The sequence below is a fragment of the Capricornis sumatraensis genome, chromosome 4 (genome assembly GCF_032405125.1).
Source record: "Capricornis sumatraensis isolate serow.1 chromosome 4, serow.2, whole genome shotgun sequence".
Lineage (NCBI taxonomy): Eukaryota > Metazoa > Chordata > Mammalia > Artiodactyla > Bovidae > Capricornis > Capricornis sumatraensis.
Genome location: NC_091072.1, coordinates 11284651 through 11311014, shown reverse-complemented (window position 1 = coordinate 11311014; position 26364 = coordinate 11284651). Strand labels below are relative to the sequence as shown.

The 26364-nt window shown below is 36.8% G+C and overlaps 1 protein-coding gene across 1 annotated transcript in view; it reads left to right on the top strand.

Moving 5' to 3' along the window:
• Positions 1-26364, top strand: part of ADAM9 (ADAM metallopeptidase domain 9) — a 98659-nt gene that overhangs the window by 55001 nt on the left and 17294 nt on the right. Inside the window, exons 13-18 of the mRNA XM_068970690.1 lie at positions 4269-4361; positions 5586-5781; positions 8974-9079; positions 15952-16135; positions 24722-24802; positions 25056-25161. Coding sequence (XP_068826791.1) covers positions 4269-4361; positions 5586-5781; positions 8974-9079; positions 15952-16135; positions 24722-24802; positions 25056-25161 — 766 coding nt within the window. The remainder of the gene's footprint in view (positions 1-4268; positions 4362-5585; positions 5782-8973; positions 9080-15951; positions 16136-24721; positions 24803-25055; positions 25162-26364) is intronic.

Sequence of the window (26364 nt, the reverse complement as noted above, 5' to 3'; positions counted from 1 at the left end):
TCTTTTACGGGGAAGGTGGATAAGCAGGGGCAAATGCCCAGTGAGTTCTCATAGGAAGTTGTCCTGTGGTCTGGTGATTTCCAGGAGAAGCTGATAAGGGGTGGGGATACTTGCCCTCAAGTACTTGGGGGAGGGGCAAGTATCCCCAAGTATCTATTATTGTGCAGACAAGTAGAGTTCGAGGGTCTACAGGAAAGAAAGAAGCCTCACTAAAGTTTGGTCAAGACAAAGCAAGAGTAAGAAACCAGCAATTATGAACACTTGTCAACAATGAACTGCACCTGTTTAAAACACAGAAGTTCTTTTTAAAAATTACTATTATCATTTTTTACCTTTATTTTGATTTTCTTGTCTTACTGCATGGCATGTGGAATCTCAGTTTCCTGACCAGGGATGGAACCCATGCTACCTGTGTTGAAAATCTTAACCACTGGATCTCCAGGAAAGTCTCCCTTAAAACATTTATTATTGCTGTTATTTTTATTTATTTTTATTATTTTATTTGTTTTAATTTTTAAATTTGTAAAAGTTTTTCTTTCTCTTTTTGCCACACTGCATGGCATGTGGACTCTGTTTCTTAACCAGGGATCAAACCCACACACCCTGCAGTGGGAACAGAGTCTTAACCACTGGACTGCCTGGGAAGTCTCAACTAAAAGTACTAAAGCATACAAGTTAAGCTTTGATACCTGTTTTCATATGTGAAACTGTCACCACAATCAAGATAATGCACATATCATCATCTCAGAAAGTTCTTTGTGACGCTTGGCACCCCTTATTATTTCCCAGTCCTCCTTATGCCATCACTGATCTGCTATCATTGTACTACTGATATTGCTGTCATTAGTGTGTGTTTCCTAGAATTTCATGTAAATGGAATGATTCTTTTTTATCTAGGTTCATTCACTCAGCATAGTTATTTTGAGATTCATCCTAGTTGAATGCTACTGTGTCAGTGGTTCATTCCTTTTTATTGTTGCTCATCATCGAGTAGTATGGAGATACTACCTACTGTTTATCCATCTGTTGATAGGTATTTGGGTTGTTTCCACACCAAAAGCTGCTGTGAGCATTCACGGTCAAGTCTTTGTATGGGATTTATGTTTTCACTTCTCTTGGGTAAATACCTTGGAGTGAAATGACTGGGACATATGGTGGGTGTGTATTTGACTTTCCAAGGAACTTTCAAACTGTTTTCCAGAGTGGTTTTCCCATTTCACATTCTTGCAATCCGTGTACCTGAGTTCTGGTTCTTTTTAAGTCATTTCTTCCACCTCATATGGTCAGTCTTTTCAATTTTGGCTTTTCTGTTAGATGTGAAGTGGTGCCTTATTGAGGTTTTAATTTCCTTTTCCCTGATGACTAGTGATGTTGAACATGTTTTCATGTGCTTATTTGCCATCTCTATCTCTTTTTTGATGACATGTCTCTTATAAACTCCTTCCTGCCTTTAAAAATTGGGTTGTTTTCTCATTATTGAATTTTGAGAGTACTTCTTACATTCTAGAAACAAATACTTAATCAGATATATAATTTGCAAGTATATTCTCCCATTCTTTTCTTTTAAGTACTTTAACAGTATCTTTTGATGAGTAGAAGTTTTATATTTTGATGAAGCCAGTTTGTGCCTAATGGGTTGTGCTTTTGGTGTTGTATCTAAGAAATCTTTGCCTAATCCAAGATTGCAAATGTTTTATCCTGGAAGCTTTATCATTTTAGGTTATATACTTACTTAGGTTTATGATTGATTTTCTTTGTATGGTGCATGGTTTTAGATAATTTTCCAAATTTTCAGATTTTTATTATGAAGTAATTCCAAACTGACAGAATGTTGCAAAAACAGTCTGACGAGTCCTATGTATTTTTCACCCACTTTCCCACAAAGGATGACAAATTGTGTATTGATAGAGCCAGTCCTCTTGCCTGGAAAATCCCATGGATGGAGGAGCCTGGTGGGCTGTGGTCCATGGGGTCGCTAGGAGTCGGACACGACTGAGTGACTTCACTTTCACTTTTCACTTTCACACATAGGAGAAGGAAATGGCAACCCACTCCAGTGTTCTTGCCTGGAGAATCCCAGGGACGGGGGAGTCTGGTGGGCTACCATCTATGGGGTCGCACAGAGTCAGACACGACTGAAGCGACTTAGCAGCAGCAGCCTGCCATATAGAGACTTATGTAACCACCACCTCAATTAAAATACAGAACTATTCCATCAACACAAAAGGACTCCCTCCTGCTACCTCACTGTAATCACATCCACCCTGACTCTGGCCCTTATCCCTGCCCGTGGCTTCCATCTGTGGTTTTGCCATTTCAGTAATGTTTGTCACTGCAGTAATAATGGAATCATACAACATACAACTCTTCTCACTAAGCATAATGCTTTTGAGGTCAGTCTGTATTGTTGTTTCATTACTTTTTATTGGGGAGTAACAGTCCATTGTATGAATGTTACTTCAGAGATTTGGAATAATTTTTAGGCTGGTATTTCCACTAGCACAAAGGGCCTATCTGAAGTTTGTTAAACTATTCATCCATTAAAAGACATCTAGCTTCTTTCTAGTATTTTGCTATTATGAATAAAGCTTCCATGAATTATATTTTATTCTTTATCATCAGAGAATTAAAGGAAAATATGGTTTTCATGAGTAAAGAGATGAATCTCATCAGAGAAATGTATAATAGAGAACCAAATGGAAATTATAGAACTTACCAAAAAGTTTAATAAGTGAGATTCATGGATATAATTAACAGCAGAGTAAGATGGCAGAAAAAGAGTCAATGAACATAAAGTAGAACAAAAGAAATAATCCACATCTAAAGGAAAAAGAGAAAAGATTAAAAAAAAATGAACAGAATATCAGGGACATGTAAGCAATATCAGCTAGCTTAATGGACTTATAAGTGGAATCTCAAGAGGAGAGGAAGAAGGAGAGAAGAAAAGTATTCAAAGAAGTAATGGCTGAAAATTTCCCATATTTAACAGAAAACATTGAGTTACAATTCCAAAACACTAAGTAAAGCCAAATCAGAATCATTACAAAGAATGATTGTGGGTACATTATAATCAAAGTGCTGAGATAAACAGAAAATAAGGCAAGAAGTCAGAAGAAAATCTGAAACAAATAGATCAATAGTGGCTGATTTTGGGGCCAGAATACAATAGAACAGCAGATTTATGGTTCTGAAAGGAAAAAAACCCATCATCCTAGAATTCTGTAACATAGGAAAATAAATACTCATCAATAATTAAAGCTTATTTCCCCTACCTCCTTCTTGTTTTCTTGTCCTCCTCCTCCTCCTTTCTCCTTCCTTTCACAAACAATTCAGACCTCAAGACATTAGTTTCAACACAGGAGAGTAGCTGTGTCTGGGTGAGAGGTTGGAGGGTGGGAATGGAGAGCCATGGTGGCCCTAAGTGGGGTGAGAGAAGTCAAGCAGTATAATGTCCACATGGGTAAAAACCTACCCTGCAGAGAAGCCAGACCCTGAGCATGAAGAGAAATGCATTTATGGATGCCTAATTTCCTGTGGAAATTGGAGAAGGAACGGGCTACCCACTCCAGTATTCTAATCTGGAGAATTCCATGGCCCATATAGTCCATGGGGTCGCAAAGAGTTAGACACGACTGAGCGACTTTCACAATTTCTTGTGATCATTAAACTACTGTTATAGACTGAATGTTTGTGTTCCCCAAATCCATGTGTTGAAACCCTAACCCCCAAGTATATCTGTATTTGGAGAAGGGACCTCCAGGAAAGTAATTAAGATTAAATGAGGTCATAAGGGTGGGTCTTGATCTGATAGGATTAATGTTCTTATGAAAAAGAGCTTGCTTGCTCCTGTCTCTTGACACATGCTCTGAAGAAAGGCCATATGAGCACACAGCGAGGAGGCATCTGTCTGCAAGCCAGGGTGAGAGTCTGTGCCAGAAAGTGAATTGGCTAGGACTTTGATCTTGGGTCTCTAGCCTCCAGAGCTGTGACATAATAAATTTCGTTTGTTTAAGCCATTAGTCTATGGTATCTTGTTCTGGTAATCCCAGCAGACTAAAACACATACTCTCAGTCCTTTGAAATATGTTGAGACCTAGATAATAGCGGAAGAGTCTCTGGTAAATTCAGAAGGATAGTAAGTGACTGTCTCCAGGGAGTACCTCTTACAGCCAGGTTAGAAAGAAGCATAGGTTGAAAGGAAGAATTTTGTTAACGAGCCTTGATGGCAATAATTTCTTTCTTTATTGACAGTCATTTTCTCTTCTCAGGAATGTGAATCGGACCCTTGCTGTGAAGGAAAGACCTGTAAACTTAAATCATTTGCTGAATGTGCATATGGTGCCTGTTGTCAAGACTGTCGGGTAGGGAATTCCTCCCTATTTGGGGGGGGGGGGGAAACTAGGAAAAGGAAAAATGTGCCTGTATCAAAATTGGGTTTCTCTGATTTGTAAGAGAGCACTATTTTTATTACATGAATAGATGGAAAATTTTATGATACTTGTTTGCAGTTTTATATCATCTTCTTTTATGGCAAATAGTCCAAAGAGATTTTTTTTCTGATTTATGAGTGACCTATGTTTTTCATTAGAAATTCAATAATAGAAAGTTGACACTGAAAGACTATCATTTTACCCCCTTCATTTAGCCATTGTTGATAATTTATTAATTTAGTCACTTTTTCCTATGTAAATATGAATATGTGTGTGTGTGTGTAAGTAGATAAACATGGGTATACATATTTTTACTATGTCCTTTTTTCAGTAATATACTATTGATTTTCTTCCATTCATTTAGTTCTATAGGTTTATATAGTTAGTGTTCCTTTATATGGCTGTACCATAATTTCTTTATCTGGTCAACTAATGATGGACATTTAGATTGCTTCCAATTTTTGCTTATAAGTAGAATTGCTGGAGTATGCATGTGAACATTTTGATACACGTTTCTATACTGTCTACAGATGTGCCAGTCTGTATTTGCCAGTGTAATCAATGCACTGATAACTGTGCAGTGTACAGTACTGATTATACCATATAATCATTATTCTTGTTTTCTCTTACTAACATGTCTTCCTTGGTGGCTCAGACGGTAAAGAGTCTGCTTGCAATGTAGGAGACCCAGGTTCGATCCTGAAGTTGGGAAGATCCCCTGGAGAAGGAAATGGCAACCCTCTCCAGTATTCTTGCCTGGAGAATCCCATGGACAGAGGAGCCTGGTGGGCTGCAGTCCATGGGGTTACAAAGAGGTAGACACAATTCAGCGACTAACATTTTGACTTCACTTATTAACATTTGTTGTTAGCCAGTGTTATAATCCAGGTTAGTTTGATAGGTGTAAAGTGCTTTTTATCTTCGTTTAATTTGCATTGCTTTTGGTCATCTAAGATGCTCTGCTTTTTTCATTTTCCATATTTCATGACTTTTATAAATTGCCTGTTACTGGCCTTTGTTCACTGTTCTATTGGGTTATTTAATCTTCTGTTTTTGTTAAACCTTCTTATAGATATAATTACTGTGGTTTCAGATTTGGTTAATTTGTGGGAATTTTCCTGATATTCCTGTTCAATTTCAATCCTATTATCCTAGTTCCGTCCAGGAGGCACTTTGTGCCGAGGAAAAACCAACGAATGTGATGTTCCGGAGTATTGCAATGGTTCTTCTCAGTTCTGTCAGCCAGATGTTTTTATTCAGAATGGGTATCCTTGCCAGAATAACAAAGCCTATTGTTACAATGGCATGTGCCAATATTATGATGCTCAGTGTCAAGTCATCTTTGGCTCAAGTAAGATATTTTTTTTATATTGATTGCTTTGCTTTTATTTATATATTTTTTGTTTTAGTTTTTGTTAAAAATGAAAATTGAACATTATTGCTGAAATTGAAGTTCATTTTCCTGTCTCCTATCACATCTCCATCTTTCCTTCTCCATAGGCAGTCAAGGTCATGAATTTGATGCATCCAAGTTCATTTGGTGATTTTTGCTTTTACTTTCTCACCGCCCTGTCCTGTATATTAACATTATATGTATATATACATGCACAGTATTGTATTTTAGCTTTAATAAACTCATGTAAATAGTATGGGGATATACACATGGGTCTTCTGTTTTCATTGTTCACTCAAAAAGTTTTTGCATTCTGTCTGTATTGCTGTATTTAGACCACAGAGCATTGTGTTATATACTCGGAATCCATTCTTTTCCTAGTAGTATATATATATATTTTTATTTTGTGTGTTAAAAAAAATTTTTTTTAATCAAAGTTACACATACACTAGATTATAGAGTCAAATTATTCATCAAGGTTTTGTGAAAAAGTAAAATGTACTTACAGGCTTCCCAGGTGGTGCTGTGGTAAAAGAACCCACCTGAAAAGTGCAGGAGATGCAAGATATGAGGGTTCAATCTCTGGGTCTGGAAGATCCCCTGGAGTAGGAATGGCCACCCACTCCAGTCTCTCCTGGAAAATTCCATGTACAGAAGAGCCTGGCAGGCTACAGACCATGGGGCTGCACGACTGAGCACACACTCATCAAAGTACTCCCACTTAATAGCTCATCCCTGAAGACCACCACTTTAACCTTTTCTTCCTCCCTTCTAGTTAATTACTTTGTTACTGGCTCTAGGGCTTTAGATAATTTCTTGGTCATGCTACTTTTTTTATTTTTCCATTCTAGGTATTAAATGTTAATTTTTCACTATGGAGGATAAGGATTAAATTTCTTCCCTTCTCTTCTCCCAACACTTGTTAACTCTTATCTACTCATGTTCATTTTTCATTCTCCATTTTCTTAATATGGATTAATTATAATTTTAGGTAGAGCTGTGTTGACTCTCGTAATCTTGTGATTTATAACAAACAAATAAAAAAATTGGTCTTTGTTCAGTTCCTGGCAGGAACTCCTAAAAGCTTTGGAATTTCCCAAATGATAAGAGCCTTGAAAGTGTCTTTTGTTACGTCAATCAGATGACTTTTTGGCAAATCCCTTGGTAACGTAAGGATAGGCTGGTTGCCAGAGAACAAACCCTGTGGTTAGTGATTGGAACTTAAGTCCCCTTACCTCTGGGTAGGAGAGAGGGACTGGAGATGGAGTTACTCTCCAGTGGCCAGTGGTTTAATCAGTCTGCCCATATAATGAAGCTTCTGTAAAAACCAGAAAGGACAGTTTGGAGAGCTTGGGACTTAGTAAACTTGTGGAGAGGCAGGAAGAGAGCCTGGAACCTCTAAGCCCCTTTCTCCATACCTTGCCCTGTGCATCTCTTCCATCTGTCTGTTTCTGAATTATTGATATATGCTTTGATAATAAACCAGTAATCTAGTGAGTAAAAGTTTCTCTAAGTTCTGTGAGCTGCTCTAGCAAATTAAATCCAAGGAGGGGATCATGGGAACTTTGACCAGATAGAGTCTGAGGAGAGACCCTCTCAGGAGAGACCTGCTCAGTTGTGTCCAACTCTTTGTGCCCCTAAAGACTGTAGCCCGCCAGGCTCCTCTGTCCATGGAATTTTCCAGGCAAGAATACTGGAGTGGGTTGCCATGCCCTCCTCCAGGGGACCTTCCCAACTCAGGGATCAAACCCAGGTCTCCTGCATTGCAGGTGGATTCTTTACCATCTGAACACCAGGGAAGCCCTCTGATATATTGGTTTGTCCAAAAAGTTAATTGGTTCTTCTCTGTTACAGAGAAACCTGAACAAACTTTTTGGCCAAACCAATATTTTGCACTAATGGGCAGTTTTGTTGCTGTTTAGTCACTCAGTTGTGTCCAACTCTTTTGCAACCCCGTGGATGGTAGTCCAGCGGGCTCCTCTGTCCATGGGATTCTCTAGGCAAGAATACTGGGGTGGGTTGCCATTTCCTCCTCCAGGGAATCTTCTCAACCCATGGATCGAGCCCGTGTCTCTGCATCTTCTGAATTGCAGGTGAATTCTTTACTGCTGAGTCACAGGGGAAGCCCTGATGAGCAGGTTATTGCAGACCAAAATAAGTAATTACAGATGGGGGGTTGTTGTTAATTTAGCTGCATTTTCTTATATAAATGTGAGCATGTGTGTTTTGCTAGGGTTATTGCCATGTGACATTTATCCTGGGTAAGTATTCTGCATCCATTTTCAGATTACTTCATCCTCTGCCTCTTTTTTATTCCATCTTCTTTCACTGCATGTCCATTTTCTTTTAAGCTGAACAATATTGTACCAGGTGTGTAAGATAGACACATGAATTTCCATCATTATTTGGAAAGTACTGCCATTTTGGCTGCAAAATATTTCCAAGTAAAATATTTTTAGGAATATATATAAGCGGCAAAGTTGAGCATCAAAGGATACATATATAAAATACAAGAAAACAAGAATGGATTGATACTTTGACAGTGTCATGGCTGTTTGTCAGTATAATTAATACCTAAATTAAGCTTCCATATATGGTAAATTGGGCTGCCCTGGTAGCTCAGTGGTAAAGAATCCACTTGCCAATGCGAGAGATGCAGGTTTGATCCCTGTGTGAAAAAATAATAGCTGGCAGTGTTTTCACCAACCCTCCCCAGCCTGATCTAACCAGGGGTGCAGTGGAGCTGTGAGAACAGTGAGAATAAGTAGACTGAAAGTGCTGCCATACTGTGCATGGTTTTTGACTTATGTATAATTTCATCTTCTTTAATGACACTTCTTTGAGGACTTGAGTGTTCGAGTCCATGCTAACATGTAAGTACCAACCAGGCTTTATCTTTACATTTTGTTGTTAATTATAAATGTGAAGCAAAATGTTTCACCTGTAGGTTCTGAAATCTTTTCATAGTTGTCGAGGCAGTTCATCCAGGGATATGGACTGTTGCGGCGAATGCTTTTATTTCTGAATTAAATTGCCAAGTCTTAAAAACATTAAAAAAATTTTAAAAATTTTATTGGAGTATAGTTGATTTACAATGTTGTGTTAGTTTCAGGTATAAAAAAAACAGTTTTTTTTTTTTTGATGTTACAGAAGCCAAGGCTGCCCCGAAGGAATGTTTCATTGATGTGAATTCCAAAGGAGACAGATTTGGCAATTGTGGTTTCTCTGGCAATGAATACAAGAAGTGTGCCATTGGGTAAGTGGAGGCAAAAAAAAAAAAAAAAGAAAAGCACATGAAAGAATGTGATATCAGTCATCTGTAGGAAGTTTTATAGCTCCTTGTGGCTGTTTTCTCCTCCTTAAATATATAACTTTTCAGACTTACAATTTTGTAAAACATGGCTTCAGAGAGACTGAATATGAATGGTAAAATAATTCATAGCTTTTGACATTACCTGTCTAAAATGTAATGTTTTTTATAATGTCACTTTTGTTTATCCTTGTTCTATAGTAAGAACCTCAAATAAACATTCTTCTTCTTTTCCCTTTTGTTGAAAGATTATGCTGCTAAACCCATATATAAAGGTATCTGCAGAATTAATTCAGAACTTCATAATTTTCTTCTGGCTCTATATAATTTTAAAGTGATTAATTAGAAAACTTTTTTGTTTCTATAACATTTGCACATTGTGAAAAATAATATTGTAGAGGTATAAACAAGAGAAAAGTTATCACGATCTCTCTTTCTATGTATGTCCACTAATTTCAGTGTATGTACGTCGTCCTTTATTTTGATTCTGTGCACTGTACACACACACACTAACGTTAATTTTATAAAATTGGAATTAGTCTATAATACTGTGCTTTCCAGATACACAGATAGATATGTGTAGGTATGTAAACATATAAATCATTCTGAATGGAGCTCTTCTGGTGGATGTGAGGGCAGGAAATTCCTACCAGCTGAGGTTTACCCAGAGGCGTTGACCATGAAGCCATGGGGCTCTAGCGAATGAGCTGGAAACTCACTAGATTGTATTATATCTGTTGCAGTGCTAACATTCTCTATCAATTATTTTGTTTTTTGTAATATTCATATTTTTATTCTAAAAATGGTTATAAAAAGCCAAAAAAATTAAATACATAACGCTGTGCTTCTCTTCTACCCACTTCACCTCCTACTCTGTTAGTTAATAGTGAAGCCACTGAGGTAAAACAATGCTGATGAAGAAGAAATAACAACCATGACTTCCTTGTTCCTAAATCTAACAGAGTATCTTTAGGTCTTCAAGCTTCTGGCTCTTTCAGTAGCATTCGTCTATGTTGACCGTTTTCTCCTTGAAGAAGCCCCTTTCGTTGGCTTTTGTGTGGAATGCTCGTCTAGTATTTTTCTCTGTTTCTCGATGCTTCTTTAATGTATTTATTTGTAGACTCATCTTTCTCTACTGAGCCATTAAATGTTGAGAAATACTCCCACTCTGCTGATCTGGCCCTTTGCAACAGGGCCTGGGCATGTGCTGTGCCTTCTGCATAGTTTGCTCTTCTGTGTCTGCCAGGTCTCATTTTAACTAACTCCTTTAAGATAGAAGAATAGCAAGGAGAGATAAGAAAGCCTTCCTCAGCGATCCGTGCAAAGAAATAGAGGCAAACAATAGAATGGGAAAGACTAGAGATCTCTTCAAGAAAATTAGAGATACTAAGGGAACATTTCATGCAAAGATGGGCTCAATAAGGACAGAAATGGTATGGACCTAATAGAAGCAGAAAATATTAAGAAGAGGTAGCAAGAATGCACAGAAGAACTGTACAAAAAGGGTCTTCATGATGCATATTCATGATGATGTGATCACTCACCTAGAGCCAGACATCTTGGAATGTGAAGTCAAGTGGGCCTTAGGAAGCACCACTACCAACAAAGCTAGTGGAGGTGATGGAATTCCAGTTGAGCTTTTTCAAATCCTGAAAGATGATGCTGTCAAAGTGCTGCACTCAATATGGCAGCAAATTTGGAAAACTCAGCAGTGGCCGCAGGACTGGAAAAGATCAGTTTTCATCCCAATCCCAAAGAAAGGCAATGCCAAAGAATGCTCAAACTACTGCACAATTGTACTCATCTCACACACTAGTAAAGTAATGCTTAAAATTCTCCAAGCCAGGCTTCAGCAATACGTGAACTGTGAACTTCCAGATATTCAAGCTGGATTTAGAAAGGCAGAGGAACCAGAAATCAAATTGCCAACATCTGCTGGATCATCGGAAAAGCAAGAGAGTTCCAGAAAAACATCTATTTCTGCTTTATTGACTATGCCCAAGCCTTTGACTGTGTGGATCACAATAAACTGTGGAAAATTCTGAAAGAGATGGGAATACCAGACCACCTGACCTGCCTCTTGAGAAACCTGTATGCAGTTCAGGAAGCAACAGTTAGAACTGAACATGGAACAACAGACTGGTTCCAAATAGGAAAAGGAGTATGTTAAGGCTCTATATTGTCACCCTGCTTATTTAACTTATATGCAGAGTATATCATGAGAAACACTGGGCTGGATGAAGCACAAGCTGGAATCAAGATTGCCGGGAGAAATCAATAACCTCAGATATGAAGATGACACACCCTTATGGCAGAAAGTGAAGAAGAACTAAAGAATCTCTTGATGAATGTGAAAGAGGAGAGTGAAAAAGTTGGATTAAAGCTTAACATTCAGAAAACTAAGACCATGGCATGTGGTCCCATCACTTCATGGGAAATAGATGGGGAAACAGTGGAAACAGTGGCTGACTTTATTTTTCTGGGCTCCAAAATCACTGTAGATGGTGATTGCAGCCATGAAATTAAAAGACGTTTACTCCTTGAAAGGAAAGTTATGACCAACCTAGACAACATATTAAAAAGCAGAGACATTACTTTGCCAACAAAGGTCTGTCTAGTCAAGGCTATGCTTTTTCCTGTGGTCATGTATCGATGTGAGAGTTGGACTGTGAAGAAAGCTGAGCGCCGAAGAACTGATGCTTTTGAACTGTGGTGTTGGAGAAGACTCTTGAGAGTCCCTTGGACTGCAAGGAGATCCAACCAGTCCATCCTAAAGGAGATTAGTCCTGGGTGTTCATTGGAAGGACTGATGTTGAAGCTGAAATGCCAATACTTTGACCACCTGATGCAAAGAGTTGACTTGTTGGAAAAGACCCTGATCCTGGGAAAGATTGAAGGCAGGAGAAGGGGATGACAGAGGATGAGATGGTTGGATGGCATCACCGACTCAATGGAGATGGTTTTCGGTGGACTCTGGTAGTTGGTGATGGCCAGAGAGGCCTGGCATGCTGCGGTTCATGGGGTTGCAAAGAGTCGGACATGACTGAGCAACTGAACTGAACTGAACTAAAACTTCCTCAACTTCCTTCACAGGGTCAGATGTCCCTCTTATAGAAGTGCTTACTGCCATGTGCTTTTAGAAAAAATTAGTCAATTTATGTTGTTCTAATTCTTTACAAATTAGTTATTCATAGAAACTAATTCATAGTGTATTTGCAATATATCTTTCTTGATATAAAAAGCAGAGTAGGTTGAAAGAAGTTAGAAAAATAAGAAAGTATATGACTATCTTGAGTAGTCTCAAAACTAGTTGTAGCACTCTTTTTCTAGGGAATTTTTTTGTATATTTAAATTGCATGGGAAGGCTTTATTGCCTTACTATTGCCTTAGCAAGAACAATCTTTTAAAAATGATACTGCTTTAGAATAAAATAGATGCTGTAATAGGTAATTTTCTAGATAAAGGGGAAGTCAGATACAAAACCAGTCATAAGCACAGCACTTTCAAGATTTTTTAATGCTGTTTAAGAAAAACCAAGGAAGACTCTTTCCTGCACTTTGGGGAGTTTGATCCATCTTGACTAACATAATTAGTCTAAATCAAAATGAGAAAAGTAGCAATTTGAAAGTTAAAGGAAGGGTGACTGGGTTAAAAAGTTGCATGCTTCTTTTTCATTGAATTTGATATATTGTGTTTTCCTTATTGTTCACTTCTTAATATTTTCTCAGTTACATTTGATTTCTCCTTTGACTCATGAGTTATTAAAAATGTATTGCTAATTTCCAAGGATTTGGGAGTATTCTGGTTTTCTGTTTGTTTTTGGTTTCTAGTTTACTTCCATTGAGAACATACTTTGTATGATTTCAGTTCTTTTCGATTTGTTGGGATGTGAATTACTGTCCAGCATATGGTCTATTTTGGTCAATGTTCCATGTCAATTAAAAAGCAGAGTATTCTGCTGCTGTTGGATATATTGTTCCATACATGTCAAGTTAATTAATTGTCATATTCAAATCTTCTGTATTCTGGGTGTATGTGCGTATTTATTTGTTTCCCCTTCAGTTTCTGAGAGGGATATGTGCAGATCTCCAGCTATGATTATGAAGTTGTCTACTTCTTTTAGTTCTGTATATTCCTCTTGTATGTGTTTTAAAGTGTGTTCTTTGGTGCTTATATTATTAGGTACAGACACATTTAGGATTGTTATATGTCTTCTGAAGGAACTGAATCTTTTATTATTACCAAAGTCTCTACGTTAGACTTTTTTTATTGGTGCTTGCGATATAATATTTAAATGAATATAACAGTAAGCATCTCTTAGCTTTATTGGCTGTTTGCATTTTTTATTTTGGGAATTGCATATTTGCGTCTTTGCTATTTTCTGTTGAAGTTACTATCCTTTTAATGATTTGTGATCAATTTTTAAAAATATATTAAGAGTATTTATTTTTCTTTTTTTAAACATTTATTTTTTATTGAAGGATAACTGCTTTACAGAATTTTGTTGTTTTTTACTAAACCTCAACATGAATCAGCCATTTTCTTTTTAATATGTCACCAAGACTATACATGAGACATTGAGAACATTATAGAAAAATGAATTTTGGTAGGTTCCAATAGATCCAACCAGTCCATTCTGAAGGAGATCAGCCCTGGGATTTCTTTGGAAGGAATGATGCTAAAGCTGAAGCTCCAATACTTTGGCCACCTCATGTGAAGAGTTGACTCATTGGAAAAGACTTGATGCTGGGAGGGATTGGGGGCAGGAGGAGAAGGGGATGACAGAGGATGAGATGGCTGGATGGCATCATTGACTCGATGGACGTGAGTCTGAGTGAACTTCAGGAGTTGGTGATGGACAGGGAGGCCTGGCGTGCTACGATTCATGGAGTCGCAAAGAGTCGGACACGACTGAGCGACTGAACTGGACTGAACTGAACAGATGCTAACCGAGATCTGTTTTATTCTATGCTTTGTTTTAGAGGTTTTCATAACTAATTTCAACTAACTATGTGACATTGGGGCTTCCCTGGTGGCTCAGATGGTGAAGAATATGCTTCCAGTGCAGGAGACCTGGGTTTGATCCCTGGGTTGGGAAGATCCCCTGAAGAAGGGCATGGCAACCCACTCCAGTATTCTTGCCTGGATACTTTCATGGTCTGAGAAGCCTGGCAGGCTACATAGTTCATAGGGTTGCAAAGAGTTGGGCACGACTGAAGCAACTTAGCATGCATGCTTGCATGTGACATAGACATCATTATTTAGCTCTTGTTTTTCAGATGAAGAAACTGAAATTCAGAAAGTTTAAGCATTTCACTCAGGTTGCCTCGTAAGTAAATGGTGACTTAGGAATGAATATAGGGACTTCCCTGGTGGTCCAGTGGCTAAGACTCTCTGCTGTCAATGCAGGGGGCCTGGGTTCAATCCTTGGTCAAGGGACTAGATACTGCATACCAGAATTAAAGATCCCAAGTGCTGCATTTGAGACCTGGTGCAGCCAAATTAATTAATTAATTAATTAAAAAAAAGAATAAATGTCAAGTTGGGATAGAAGAACTTAACTCTTAAGTGCAGCATGGAAGGAAGAGCAGGCTTAATAGCAGCATGTGCAAAAAGCAAATAGAGGTTTTAGCTTAGGATAAATTGAAGGACATCAGTAATATAATGTAGTTTCCATAAGAGCTACTGTCATCCTCGGTTTCATAGAAGTATAATATCTCAGTGAAGTAAATGACAGTTCATCTTGTTCTTTGTTTATCAGACTGTAACTGAAGTTTCCTGTTTCACTCCGAGCACTGTGCTTGATAGGTAGTGAGACAAACTGGAACATACTTAAGAGGGGAGCTTCCTTGTTGCATGAGAAATAATTGTAGAATATTTCCCTGGTGAAGTAAGTCATTCGGACCTGCATGACAATTGTCCTAAAAGTTTGCCATGTAGAGGAAAGAAGAGATATTATCTGTGTGGTCTCATGTTGACCATCTGGGACCAATGAGGAAAAGTTACAGAGAGAAAGATGTTAACTCAGGAAATAAAAGAATGTTATGATAGTGTGAGAATATTTAGGAGGTGATGAATTAGAGGAATTGAAAAATCATATCCTACAATAACTTGGTCATGATATCATAGGGGAGATTTAATAGGGTAGGTGCTTAGATCAAAAGACAGGCAATTAAAAAGGAAATTTCAGTGCGGCATCTTAAGAGTTGATATTAGGGATACTTAATGTATCATGAAGGGATATAGGAAGAACATTAACTCACACACCCTTGGTAATAGGAATTATAGTCAATGAGGTCTTTGTAGAGTTCTAATACTGAATTAGTGAATTAATGAACTAATGAATTGAGTCTTTCAGTAAGTAAGAGTTAGCCAAGCGAAGAGCAACTGAGTTCCTTCAAGCTTGTTTAACATTACAAAATCTGACTCCTCTTTATTATAACTCAATAAAAAGACACCATTGAATTTCTGTATAGTTCTGTTATTTTCAGTGTAAAAGTATTTATAAAATTATATCACATTTAAAAGCAACTACATTAGTTAGACTTTTTTGAGCCCTAAGCAGATAGTGAAGAGGGATTCTTGTGTCAGCATCATCATCCCTGGTACCCTAGGAATTTGCGTCTTTACATGCACTTACCTCTTCTCTTTGCCATATTTAAAGAGAGCTACTTTGATCTCTGTTGCTGTCACACATTTTCTCTGTTGAGATTCCCTTCAGCTAAATAGAAATAAACTCTCTGTACAAAAATATATAATTTTTCTTTTGTATCTACACCAGATGCATTGTAGTTTGCATTATTTCTCTTTCTTTCCAGGAATGCTTTGTGTGGAAAGCTTCAGTGTGAGAATGTACAACAATTGCCTGTATTCGGAGTTGTGCCTGCTATCATTCAGACTCCTGGAAAAGGTACCAAGTGCTGGGGTGTGGACTTCCAGCTTGGATCCGATGTTCCAGATCCTGGCATGGTGAACGAAGGCACCAGATGTGATGTTGGAAAGGTAATAAAAATGTTTTTTAAAACAAAGAAAAAATTTAAAAATTAAAAATAAAATCATTATACAAAGTGAGTGGTTCTTTTCTGGTTATAAAAGAAATCTCTACTCATTGTGGAGATTTGGAAAAACAGAAAGCCACCAAGAATAAAATTAAGAATGGCTATACCTCCTGATGATTTATAGCCATATAAAGCTTTCTTTTCATTTAAAATTTTTATTGGAATATAGTTGATTTACAGTTGTGTTAGTTTCATATAATGCTTTCTTTAACTATGGAAATGATCAGTTTTTATAATGGTCACTGAGTTGGAATATTCATTATCTGCACCTAATATGGTAGTTTCCACAATTTCATTAAAGAAACTTCTATATCTATAAAAAGAAGCTATAATTCTGTTATTCTGATTTCTTCCTTAAAGTCAGGTATTATAACCTGTTGTTTCTATGTTGTAATATACTGGGCACCTCCCCTACCCCCCTTTCAATGTGCTGTAGTTTATTAGCCAGGGTACTACTTGCTGGGATATTTAGGGTATTTTCAGGAGAGAGTGTGTGTGTGTGTGTATGTACGTGTGTACGTGTGTATGTGACTGTACTAAAAATGTTGTAATGCTTGTCTTCCCCACGCTTCCTGCTATTCTGATGACAGCTGTTTGGATCAGATGTAAGCCAAGAGTTAGCTGCTGAGTTACTACCAGTGGTTCTGGATGAGATGAGCTAGGCCTAATTCCATTTGTGCGGGGAATACATAAGTAAAGAAAGGCATTTGAGAGTAGAGCTGAAACTGAGAAGTCTCTGAGAGATGCCATAATGTAGGAGTAGGGCTAGAAGGGTGATAGCAAGCTTAAGCTATATAGGATAGATCTAAGGGTGCAGGATTGTTGAACAAGTTGAAGAAACCAACTCATAGGAGAACAGAGGAGGAAAGAGAGAACACAATTGACTGATTATGGGACCATGGGACACATGAAAAAGACAGAGACCTTCAGGTTACCTCAGTTTCTACCAAGTTTTCAATTTGCATTCTGTTGTCCCTCATTCTTACAAAAAGACCCTTGTGTTTTTGTGTCTGCCTTTGCCATGGGCTTCCCTTGTGGCTCAGCTGGTAAAGAATCCACCTGCAATGCAGGAGACCTGGCTTGTGTCCCTGGGTTGGGAAGATCCCCTGCAGAAGAGAAAGGCTACCCACTCCAGTATTCTGGCCTAGAGAATTCTGTGGACTATAGCCATGGGGTGGCAAAGAGTCGGACATGACTGAGTGACTTTCACTTTGCCATGCCATTAACTCAGCTGCTGAGGTTAGTATAAACAATGTTGAGGTAAAGGACTTTATAAGAAATTTCACAACATCCTGGTGGTTTTCTAAGGTTAAAGACTAACCTATTGGGGTACATATGTTTAAGGTTTTATATATAGTTTTACCAAATTTCTCTTTAGAAAAGTTTTTCCCTGTTTACTTTCTGAGCAGTTTTCAATAGTTAGTGTTTCAATTCTCTATATTGTAATCAGGATTAGGTACTATTGTTTTTAAACTTTCATTGGTTATTTTCTTTTTATTTTGCTCTTTCTTGACTACTAGTGACATTAAATTTTTTAGTCTCCATATATTTATTCCTTCTTTTGTGATTTGCTTGTTAATATTCTTTGCTTATTTAAAAAATGGTGTGTTTTTCTTATCAATTTTTAAAGAGCTATAACTTATGTCATATAAAACTTAATATAATACATTTCAAAAATTTATTTGCCCAGTTTGTTACTTGCCTCTTTCTTTTGATTTTAGTATTTTTTTCCATGTTTACTTTTTCATATAAACAAATCTATTATTCTTTTCCTTTAAGAAAGGAAAAGTAAAGAAAGTCTGACTTTACTTTCAAATTTTAAAGACTTTTCTTAGTGTAGTATCAGAGAATTATTTTCTAGGACATTAAAATTTTTTGAAATGGTTATCTCTTTAGTCCAGTTTGAGTGTATAGTATGAGGTTGGCATTCTTTTTTTCTTTTTATCATTTTATTCATTTAGAGATGATGACTGTATGCTGACTTCTATTGTTACTTTTTTTAGAATGATTTGTTATTTGCCTACACCTCAAGTATAATCTCTTTTAATTTAAAATCTTATTTAAATTGCTTATTAAATTTTTATATATACTTGGGCTTGGTTTCTGCTTTTTCACATCATGTCCACTGATTGGTCTGACTACTCATATGTCAGTATTGACTTCTTTTAGTTTTTATCAGTTTTATAATGTATTTTTAATATTTGGTTTTATAAATGCCCCTTCATTCTTTTTTCATAGTTTTCTTCGCTATTAATATTCATTTATTATTACAGATGAACTTGAGATCATTTTGTCAAGGTGCCAAAAAAAAAATTAAAAATAAAAGCGCTTTGGAATTTTGGTTGGGATCAAATCAGATTTATAAATTTGTAATGGGGAAAAGTGACATCTTTACATTATTCAGTCTTCTCATAGAAGAACATGGTATGTCTCTCAATTTCTTGGGGGTTGTATTTTAAAGCTTTAGTTATAAAGCTCCTTTTCATTTTTTTGTTATTCCTAGGTATTTTATATTTTGATGACTATTATGAATAACACAGATTTATTATGTTTTCTAATTTGTTATGTTACATTTTCAATTTGTTTTTATTGGTAAGAGAAGCTATTTTGTTTATATTTTTATTGGCTATTATTGATATTCAGAAAAATATATTCATTTGTATATATTTACTTTGTCACCAGCCATACGCTTAGTGTTACATATTATTGTATTAGAATTTTTTAGGTAAGCTGTTATCTGTAAATGATAGAAAGTTGATTTCCTTTCTGATACTTACAATTTGAATTTTTTTCCTGTGTAATTGCAGTGGTAAAACTTGCAGGATAATTTTAAATAATAATCATGATAGTGTACTTTGTCTTCTCCCTAACTTGACTGGGAATATGTGCAGTCTTTCAGGGTTATATGTGATTTTGACTGTTGACTTGGGATAGATAATGTTTTTCATTTAATGGAGAATCCTTTTAGTTGTAATTAGTAAGAAGAAAAGAACAAATAGTTTTAAAATTTTATAAGTATTTTCCAATAGCTGTTTAAATAATCACTACATATTTTCCTTTGACTTGTTCATGTACTGAGTTACGTTGATAAATTCCTTGACATTAAATTGTCTTTACAACCCTGGAGCAAACACTGGTAATGTAGATTTATTTTTCAGTCTTTGTGCTCTTGAATATACTTCTATATTTCTGAAGCTGTCCACTTATGCTTTTTTAACTGATGAAAATTTACTCTGTGAATTTTAGTCAGTACTCTTAAATTTCACAGAAACTCAGCTAAGTCTGAATTAAATCATAGCAGGAAATTTACTGATTCAAATCACAGAATCAAATACAGAGCTTTGGAACCCCAGAATCTCAGATAATGTTCGTGTGGTTTTTTTTTTTTACTGTATCTTTCATCTTTGTTTTCCACTGTTGTCATCCCTCGCCACCTCCCCTGCAGCCAAGCCAAGCTTTATTAAAATACAACTGATACGTAACATTTTGTAAGTTTGAGCTGTACAATGTGATGATTTGATATATATTGTGAAATAATTAGCACAGTAAAGTTAGTTAATACATCTGTCACCTTGCATACATTTTTTTTGGGTGAGAACATTTTAGGATTTACTCTTACCAACTTTCAAGAATATAATACAGTATTGCTAACTGTAATCACCATGCTGAATATTAGGTCCCCAGAACTTATTCATCTTATAATTGAAAGTTTATACCTTTTGACTGACATCTCTCCATTTCTCCCATTTCCTGGCAACCACCCTTCCATTCTCTGAGTTCAGTTTTTTAAAAAATCCATATATAAGTGAGATCATATGGAATTAATCTTTCTCCATCAGACTTATTTCTCTTAGTCTGAATGCTCTGAAGATCCATCCATATTGTTGCAAATGGCAGGACTGGTTGTTCAGGAGTGTGTTGTTTAATTTTCAGTTTTGTGAATTTTCCAGTTTTCCACTAGTTATACTACTGTGGTTGAAAAAGAAACCAGATAGGATTTTGATCTTCTTAAGCCTTGCTTTGTGGCCCAGCATATGGTTTATGACATGGAATGTTCTGTGTGTGCTTAAGAAAAATATATATTCTGCTGCTGTTGTATGACATATTCTGTATATATCTTTTGGTCTATAGTGTTCTTCAGGTCTGTTTCCTTATTACATTTCTGTGTGCATCATCCATCCAATATTGAAACTGAAGTCCCCTATACTGTTATTGTATTGCTATTTCTCCCTTCAATTCTGTTATTATTTGGATTAAATATTAGATGCTCCAATATAGGGTGCATGTAATTGTTATATACTCTTGATGAACTGACCGCTTTATTAGTATATAGTAACCTTCTTTGTCTCTTGTGATTGATTTTCTCTGAAAGTGTATTATATGTGATACAATTGTTGCTACTTCTGTTCTCTTTTGGTTACTATTTGCATGGAATATCTTTTTCCATCTCTACTTTCAACTGGTGCATATGGTTAAAGTTAAAGTGAATCTCTTGTGGGCAACATATTGTTAGATCTTTTTTCTTTTTTTTTAATACATTCAATCACTTTGTGTCTTTTGTTTTAGGAATTTAGTTCATTTATGTTTAAAGTAACTATTGATAGGTAAAGACTTATTTAACTGTCATTTTGTTAAATGTTTGTTGCCTGTTTTGTAGTTTTTTTGTTCCTCCCTTTCTGTCTTTTGATATATTTTATTGTAGTACATGCTTTAATTCTTTTCTCTTTATCTTTTGTGCATCTACTATAAGTTTTTTTTTTTTCCTTTTATTGGAACTTTATTAGTTTCCTTTGGTGATGTCATATTTGCTTGATTTTTCCATGTAGCCTTGCATTGGTGTTTGTGTATTTGAAGGGGGTAAACACCTCTTCCAGTCTTTACAGAAAAGTTTCAGCTGGTAAAGACCTCCTGTCTGTTTTGTGTGCAGATGGGATTATCTCTGGAATCTTAGTCTACTTGGTTTGGAGCTGGTTTCAAATCTGTCTCTAGATATGCAGTGGGACCTATGGTTGGTGAACTTTTTATCAGGAACTTGGTAGGGTATGGGTGCTAACTGGTCCCTGGGTATACTGAACTGCGCTTTTCAGGAGGTAGCCCCCAAGACATGGTCCACAGTTGGGTCCTGAAACAGCAGGCCTATTACCAATTGCATGGATGGGTGGAACTCCTATCAGGTACCTAAGAAGGCTACTGTCTGTTCACTAATTGAGTCCCTGGATGGGCAGGACTGGTTTGTGGACTGTGATTGAAATGGACTGGAATGAAATCCTAGGAGCCATTTCACATTTTGCAGCCAAAACTGAAGTCTGTAGACCTGGTTCTTGAGGCATGGATATGCATGTCCCCAGCGAGGTACTTGGATGTGCTGGGCTCCTTCCTGACCATGGCCTGACCAGTTCAGGATCTCATGAAGTACAGACATGACTGTCTCCTCTCTGATATCTATTCATACAAGGGAACTAATCCTATTGCACCAGGGTTTCACCATCATGACATCAACACACCCTAATTACATACCTTCAGATATCACCACACATGGATTAGGGCTTCAGCATAGGTGTTTTGAGGCGAACCCAAACATTGAGTGTAACAGACAGTCACTAGAATAGACTTTAGTTAATAGAAGTAGAAAAATATTCATTCTTGTCTCATGCCTATGTAGCTTTTGCTGTTGAGTTGTGCATTGTGCTCAGTGTGCTAAAGTGTGGTTTACCTCAACACGTGTACAGTTTAGTTGTTTTTGGTTTGAATATAATAGAGAAATAATTGGTCAAGGTTCTCCAGAGAAACAGAACCATTAGGTTGTGTGTGCGTGTGCGTATGTGTGTGTGTATAAGGTTTTTTTTTTAAAAAAATAACGCATTAGCTTACACAATTATGAAAGATAACAATCCCAAGATCTGCAGTGGGCAAGTTGGAGACCCAGAAGACCTGATGGTGTACTTCCTGTTTAAAGGCTAGTGAGTTTGAGTCCCAGAAAGAGTTATGATTCAGTCTGAGTCCAGAGGCAAGGAAAAAAAACAACAACAGTGTTCCAGTTAGAAGGCAGGCAGCTGCAGAAATTCTCTCTTATTTGGAGGAGGGTCAGCCTTTTAATTTTATTCATGCCATTAACTAATTGGACAAGACCAAGATAAGGAGGGTAACTTATTTTACATTTGATCAACTATGTGTTAATCACTTCCAAAAACGTCCCACAGAAACATCTAGAATAATGTTTGATCAAATATCTAGGCACCCTGTGAGCCAGTCAAGTTGATGCATGAAATTAACATCCCAGGTCCACATCTTGTTAGCTTGGGGTCCTTATGCATCTCCTTAAATTATACATAATCTTCAGCATGATAACAGTCTTTGAGATAATCTTGAAGACAATAGCATGATCATAATTTTGCATAACATGGTAGAAGTGTGTACAACCATTGTATCTCATGTGTAACCAAAAATGCACTAAATCCTACCTTGAGGAGATTAATTCTTTGGCTACTGTGTACTTTTCTTGATGGCCTGTAACTTAAATCCTATCATGTAAAGTTAGCAATACTTAAATACTATGATATAAAGGTAATACATTGTATGCTACCTGAGGGACTAAGAGAGAGAAGAAAAAAGTATTTGATACACGTACACACAAGCATGTTTATAACAAAATGAGGGAATGGTCATGATAATTACAGTTTTCATTTCTGTAATATAGTTATAGCTGATGTTTCATTTTTTTCTTATTTTTGGCTGCACCATGTGGCTTATGGTATCTTAGTTCCCCAAGGGATCAAACCCATGCTTCCTGTAGTAGAAGCACAGAGTCTTTACCACTGGACCACTAGGAAAGTCCTTATAGCTGGTATTATTTAACTGTCTTCTTCCCTAATTCCTTATTGTCTTTGCTTTCAGCAAGGACTTCAGCTGATTAGGATTTTTTACTTGGCAGGATGCTGTAAAGCCTTCATTCCTGAAGGCTCTGGACTGTTAGTAGTCCTGTTAGGATTGGGTGGTTGTAGTTTTCTACCGGTCTTTATAATGGTCATACTAAGAAACACCCTAAGGGATCTCCTATATTCCACACATACTCTTCCTTATTCCATTGTGGAGTAACAGTCCAGTTTTCCCTTGGGAATGGATCAGTCACATCAGCTCACAGTAACTCCCTTCTTTGTTCGTTTAGAGACATGAGAAATCTGAAGTGAGTGGGTGGCAGTCTTAACTTCCAGTTCAGTGGAATCACTGAAGTGTTTCCTGATGGAAGCATTCTTCCCTCTAGAATTAAGACTTCTAGATTAACTATAGAGCATAAAGTCGTGGGAGCAGGGAGCAAACATTTTGCTAGTGGGTCATGAAGAGAAATAGTGAGTGGTGCCACTCCACTTCCACGCCTTGATTCCTGGACCTCTGTCTTTTACAGGCAGACACATAAAAGTAATCATTACAGTCAGTTAGAATAAGTTACTGCAAGTTCAGAGTGAAAATATGAATTGGAAAAAAACCTATAAAAGATGCTGGATTGCAATATTCATTTATCCTGTTTGTCTGCCAATTTCTCTCAAAATATAAAGGAACTAATTAGGGAATAGATTCCGAAGTGTGAAGTATATGAGATTGCATCAGTAGATAAAAATTTCAACAGGTTTTGAAAAGTTGAAAGAGGAAAAAAAAAGTTTGCCAGAGTAGTAGGACCTACAATTCACAGTGCAGACTGATAGAGTGTGAACAAAGAGCCTGTATCTTAGCCTGGCAGAACCCTAAACAGATTGGTGATTTGGAAACCATGATTATAGCTGAAAGGGGTGGGGGAAAACATGATATTGAAAATGGACTTACATTTAGTTGACTGATGGAGAAGCTAGTCCTTCTTCTGTCTGTCTGCTTCTCCTGCCTTGTCAACAAAGCAACGAGTTGCCTGTTACCCTAGGAGCAGGTTGGAGATGAGAAGATAAGATTTTTGGTTTAGTTGGTCATCCTCCTAAGAGATGTCTGTCTCCCTGTCCTAACCCTAGTACACTGTTCATCTTCATGCATATATAACTGAACTATAGATTTATTGTTATATAAAGTTGGAGGATTTTGTGAGGAAGCTGAACAGAAAGACTGAAACAGAAAAATGAGAGAAAAAGTAAAAGGCTGCAAGGGTAAAGTAAAGATTTTAAATCCAACTAATTTAAATCTCTAAAGAAAGAAAACATGAATGAATAGTTGTGGAGTTTCAGAGCCTTTTCTATAGTAGTGGGATTATCTCTGTCTGATTTGAAAAAATCCATTTGTGAATATTTTACTTTAGATTTTTACATGTATATTTGTATAGAAGAATAGATTATAGTTTTGTTTTAGGCCTTTGTGTCATCTTTGTCCTTTTTGATTGTTAGTTCTATGTCAGTTAGTTAATATCATCAAATATGCAGTATGGGAATTAACTATTCCTTAAAAGTATGAAAGAATTCACCAATGAAATCATCTACACCCAGGTCTTTTTTTCCCCTGGCTAGTTTACTAATGTGTTCAAGTTTTCTTTATTCATTACTTCTTTTTCTTTCAGATCTGCAGAAATTTCGCATGTGTAAATGTTTCTGTTCTGAATTATGACTGTGACATTCAGGAAAAGTGTCATGGACATGGGGTAGGTAATAGTCTCTTGGTTTGTTCACGAAAGTAGTGCTTGAATAATGAGAGTTCTCCATGGGGATGCTCAGTGAGATTTCTTAAGGTTTTTAGTTATTGGGGAATTTAGATACCTGATAAATTCTTCATTCTTAAAAAGAATGTCTATGGATTTGCATGAATTTAGTCTTTTCTCTTGGTTTCTATCCTTGCGTTCATGATTTAGAACATCATTCACAATTAACGAAAGTGGTATTTTGATTGTTTTGAAGGTATGTAATAGCAATAAAAATTGTCACTGTGACAACGGCTGGGCTCCCCCCAACTGTGAGACTAAAGGATACGGAGGAAGCGTGGACAGTGGACCTACGTACAATGGCAAGTAGTATAGAGGAAAATGAGTGTGATCTCTGTGGTCCATGTCAGAAACTGGGCATCCTTGTACCTTCCCCTCACTTCCCACATCAGTTAATCTGTTTGTGTCTTTATATTTAAAGTGGGTTTCTCTTAGGCAGCATTTAGCTGGGTCTTGGCTTTTTTTTTTTAACTCGGCCAGTTTCTGCCTTTTAATTGAGTTGTTTTGGCCAATTATATTTTGTTTGATTATTGATATGCTTGGGTTTAAATCTAACATAATGATATTTTTCTATCACAGTCTCCCTTCATATGATATTGTGCCATTTCAGGATGCTTTCATTTCTCTCCTCCTGGCTTTTGTACTGTATTATCATACTATATATGTTTTAAACCTATAATACATTGTTGTCACTTTTGCTTTAAACAGTTGATTATTTTTAAAAGAAATATAGATACTAGAAAAGATCTTTATGTTTACCCACCTAGTTACCATTTCTGGTGCTCTTCTTTTTTATGTTAAGTCAGATTTCCATGTGGTATCATTCAGTTTCCACTTGAAGGACTTCTTTTCACATTTCTGCCAGTGAAAAATTGACTTTTAGCTTTCTTATATCTGAAAAGGTCTTCATTTTGCCTTCCTTCTTGAATAATAACTAGGTAAAGAATTCTAAGGTGACAGTTTATACCCCTTTTACTCCTTCAGAGATGTTCCTACATTGTCTTCTGACTTGCATTGTTTTTCCTGAGAAATCTTTTTTTTTTTTTTTGTCTTCTGTTTGTAGTGTGTGTGTGTGTGTGTGTTTTTTTTTTTTACCCTCTGGTTGCTAATAAGATTTTATCTCTAATTTTTAGTGTTTGATTATGGTGTGCTTGGGGTTTCTTAAACTTTCTAGATTTGTGCTTTTTTCTTTAAATTTGGGAAAAGTGTGGTCATTATTTCTTCAAATATTTTTTCTTTTTTTACTCCATCCCTCAGGGACTCCAGTTACATGTACATCTGGCTACTTGCAGTTCTTTCACTTCTCAGTGTTTTCAGTCAGTCAGTTCAGTCGCTCAGTCGTGTCCAACTCTTTGCGACCCCATGAATCACAGCACACCAGGCCTCCCTGCTGCTGCTGCTGCTAAATCGCTTCAGTTGTGTCCGACTCTGTGTGACCCCATAGACGGCAGCCCACCAAGCTCCCCCGTCCCTGGGATTCTCCAGGCAAGAACACTGGAGTGGGT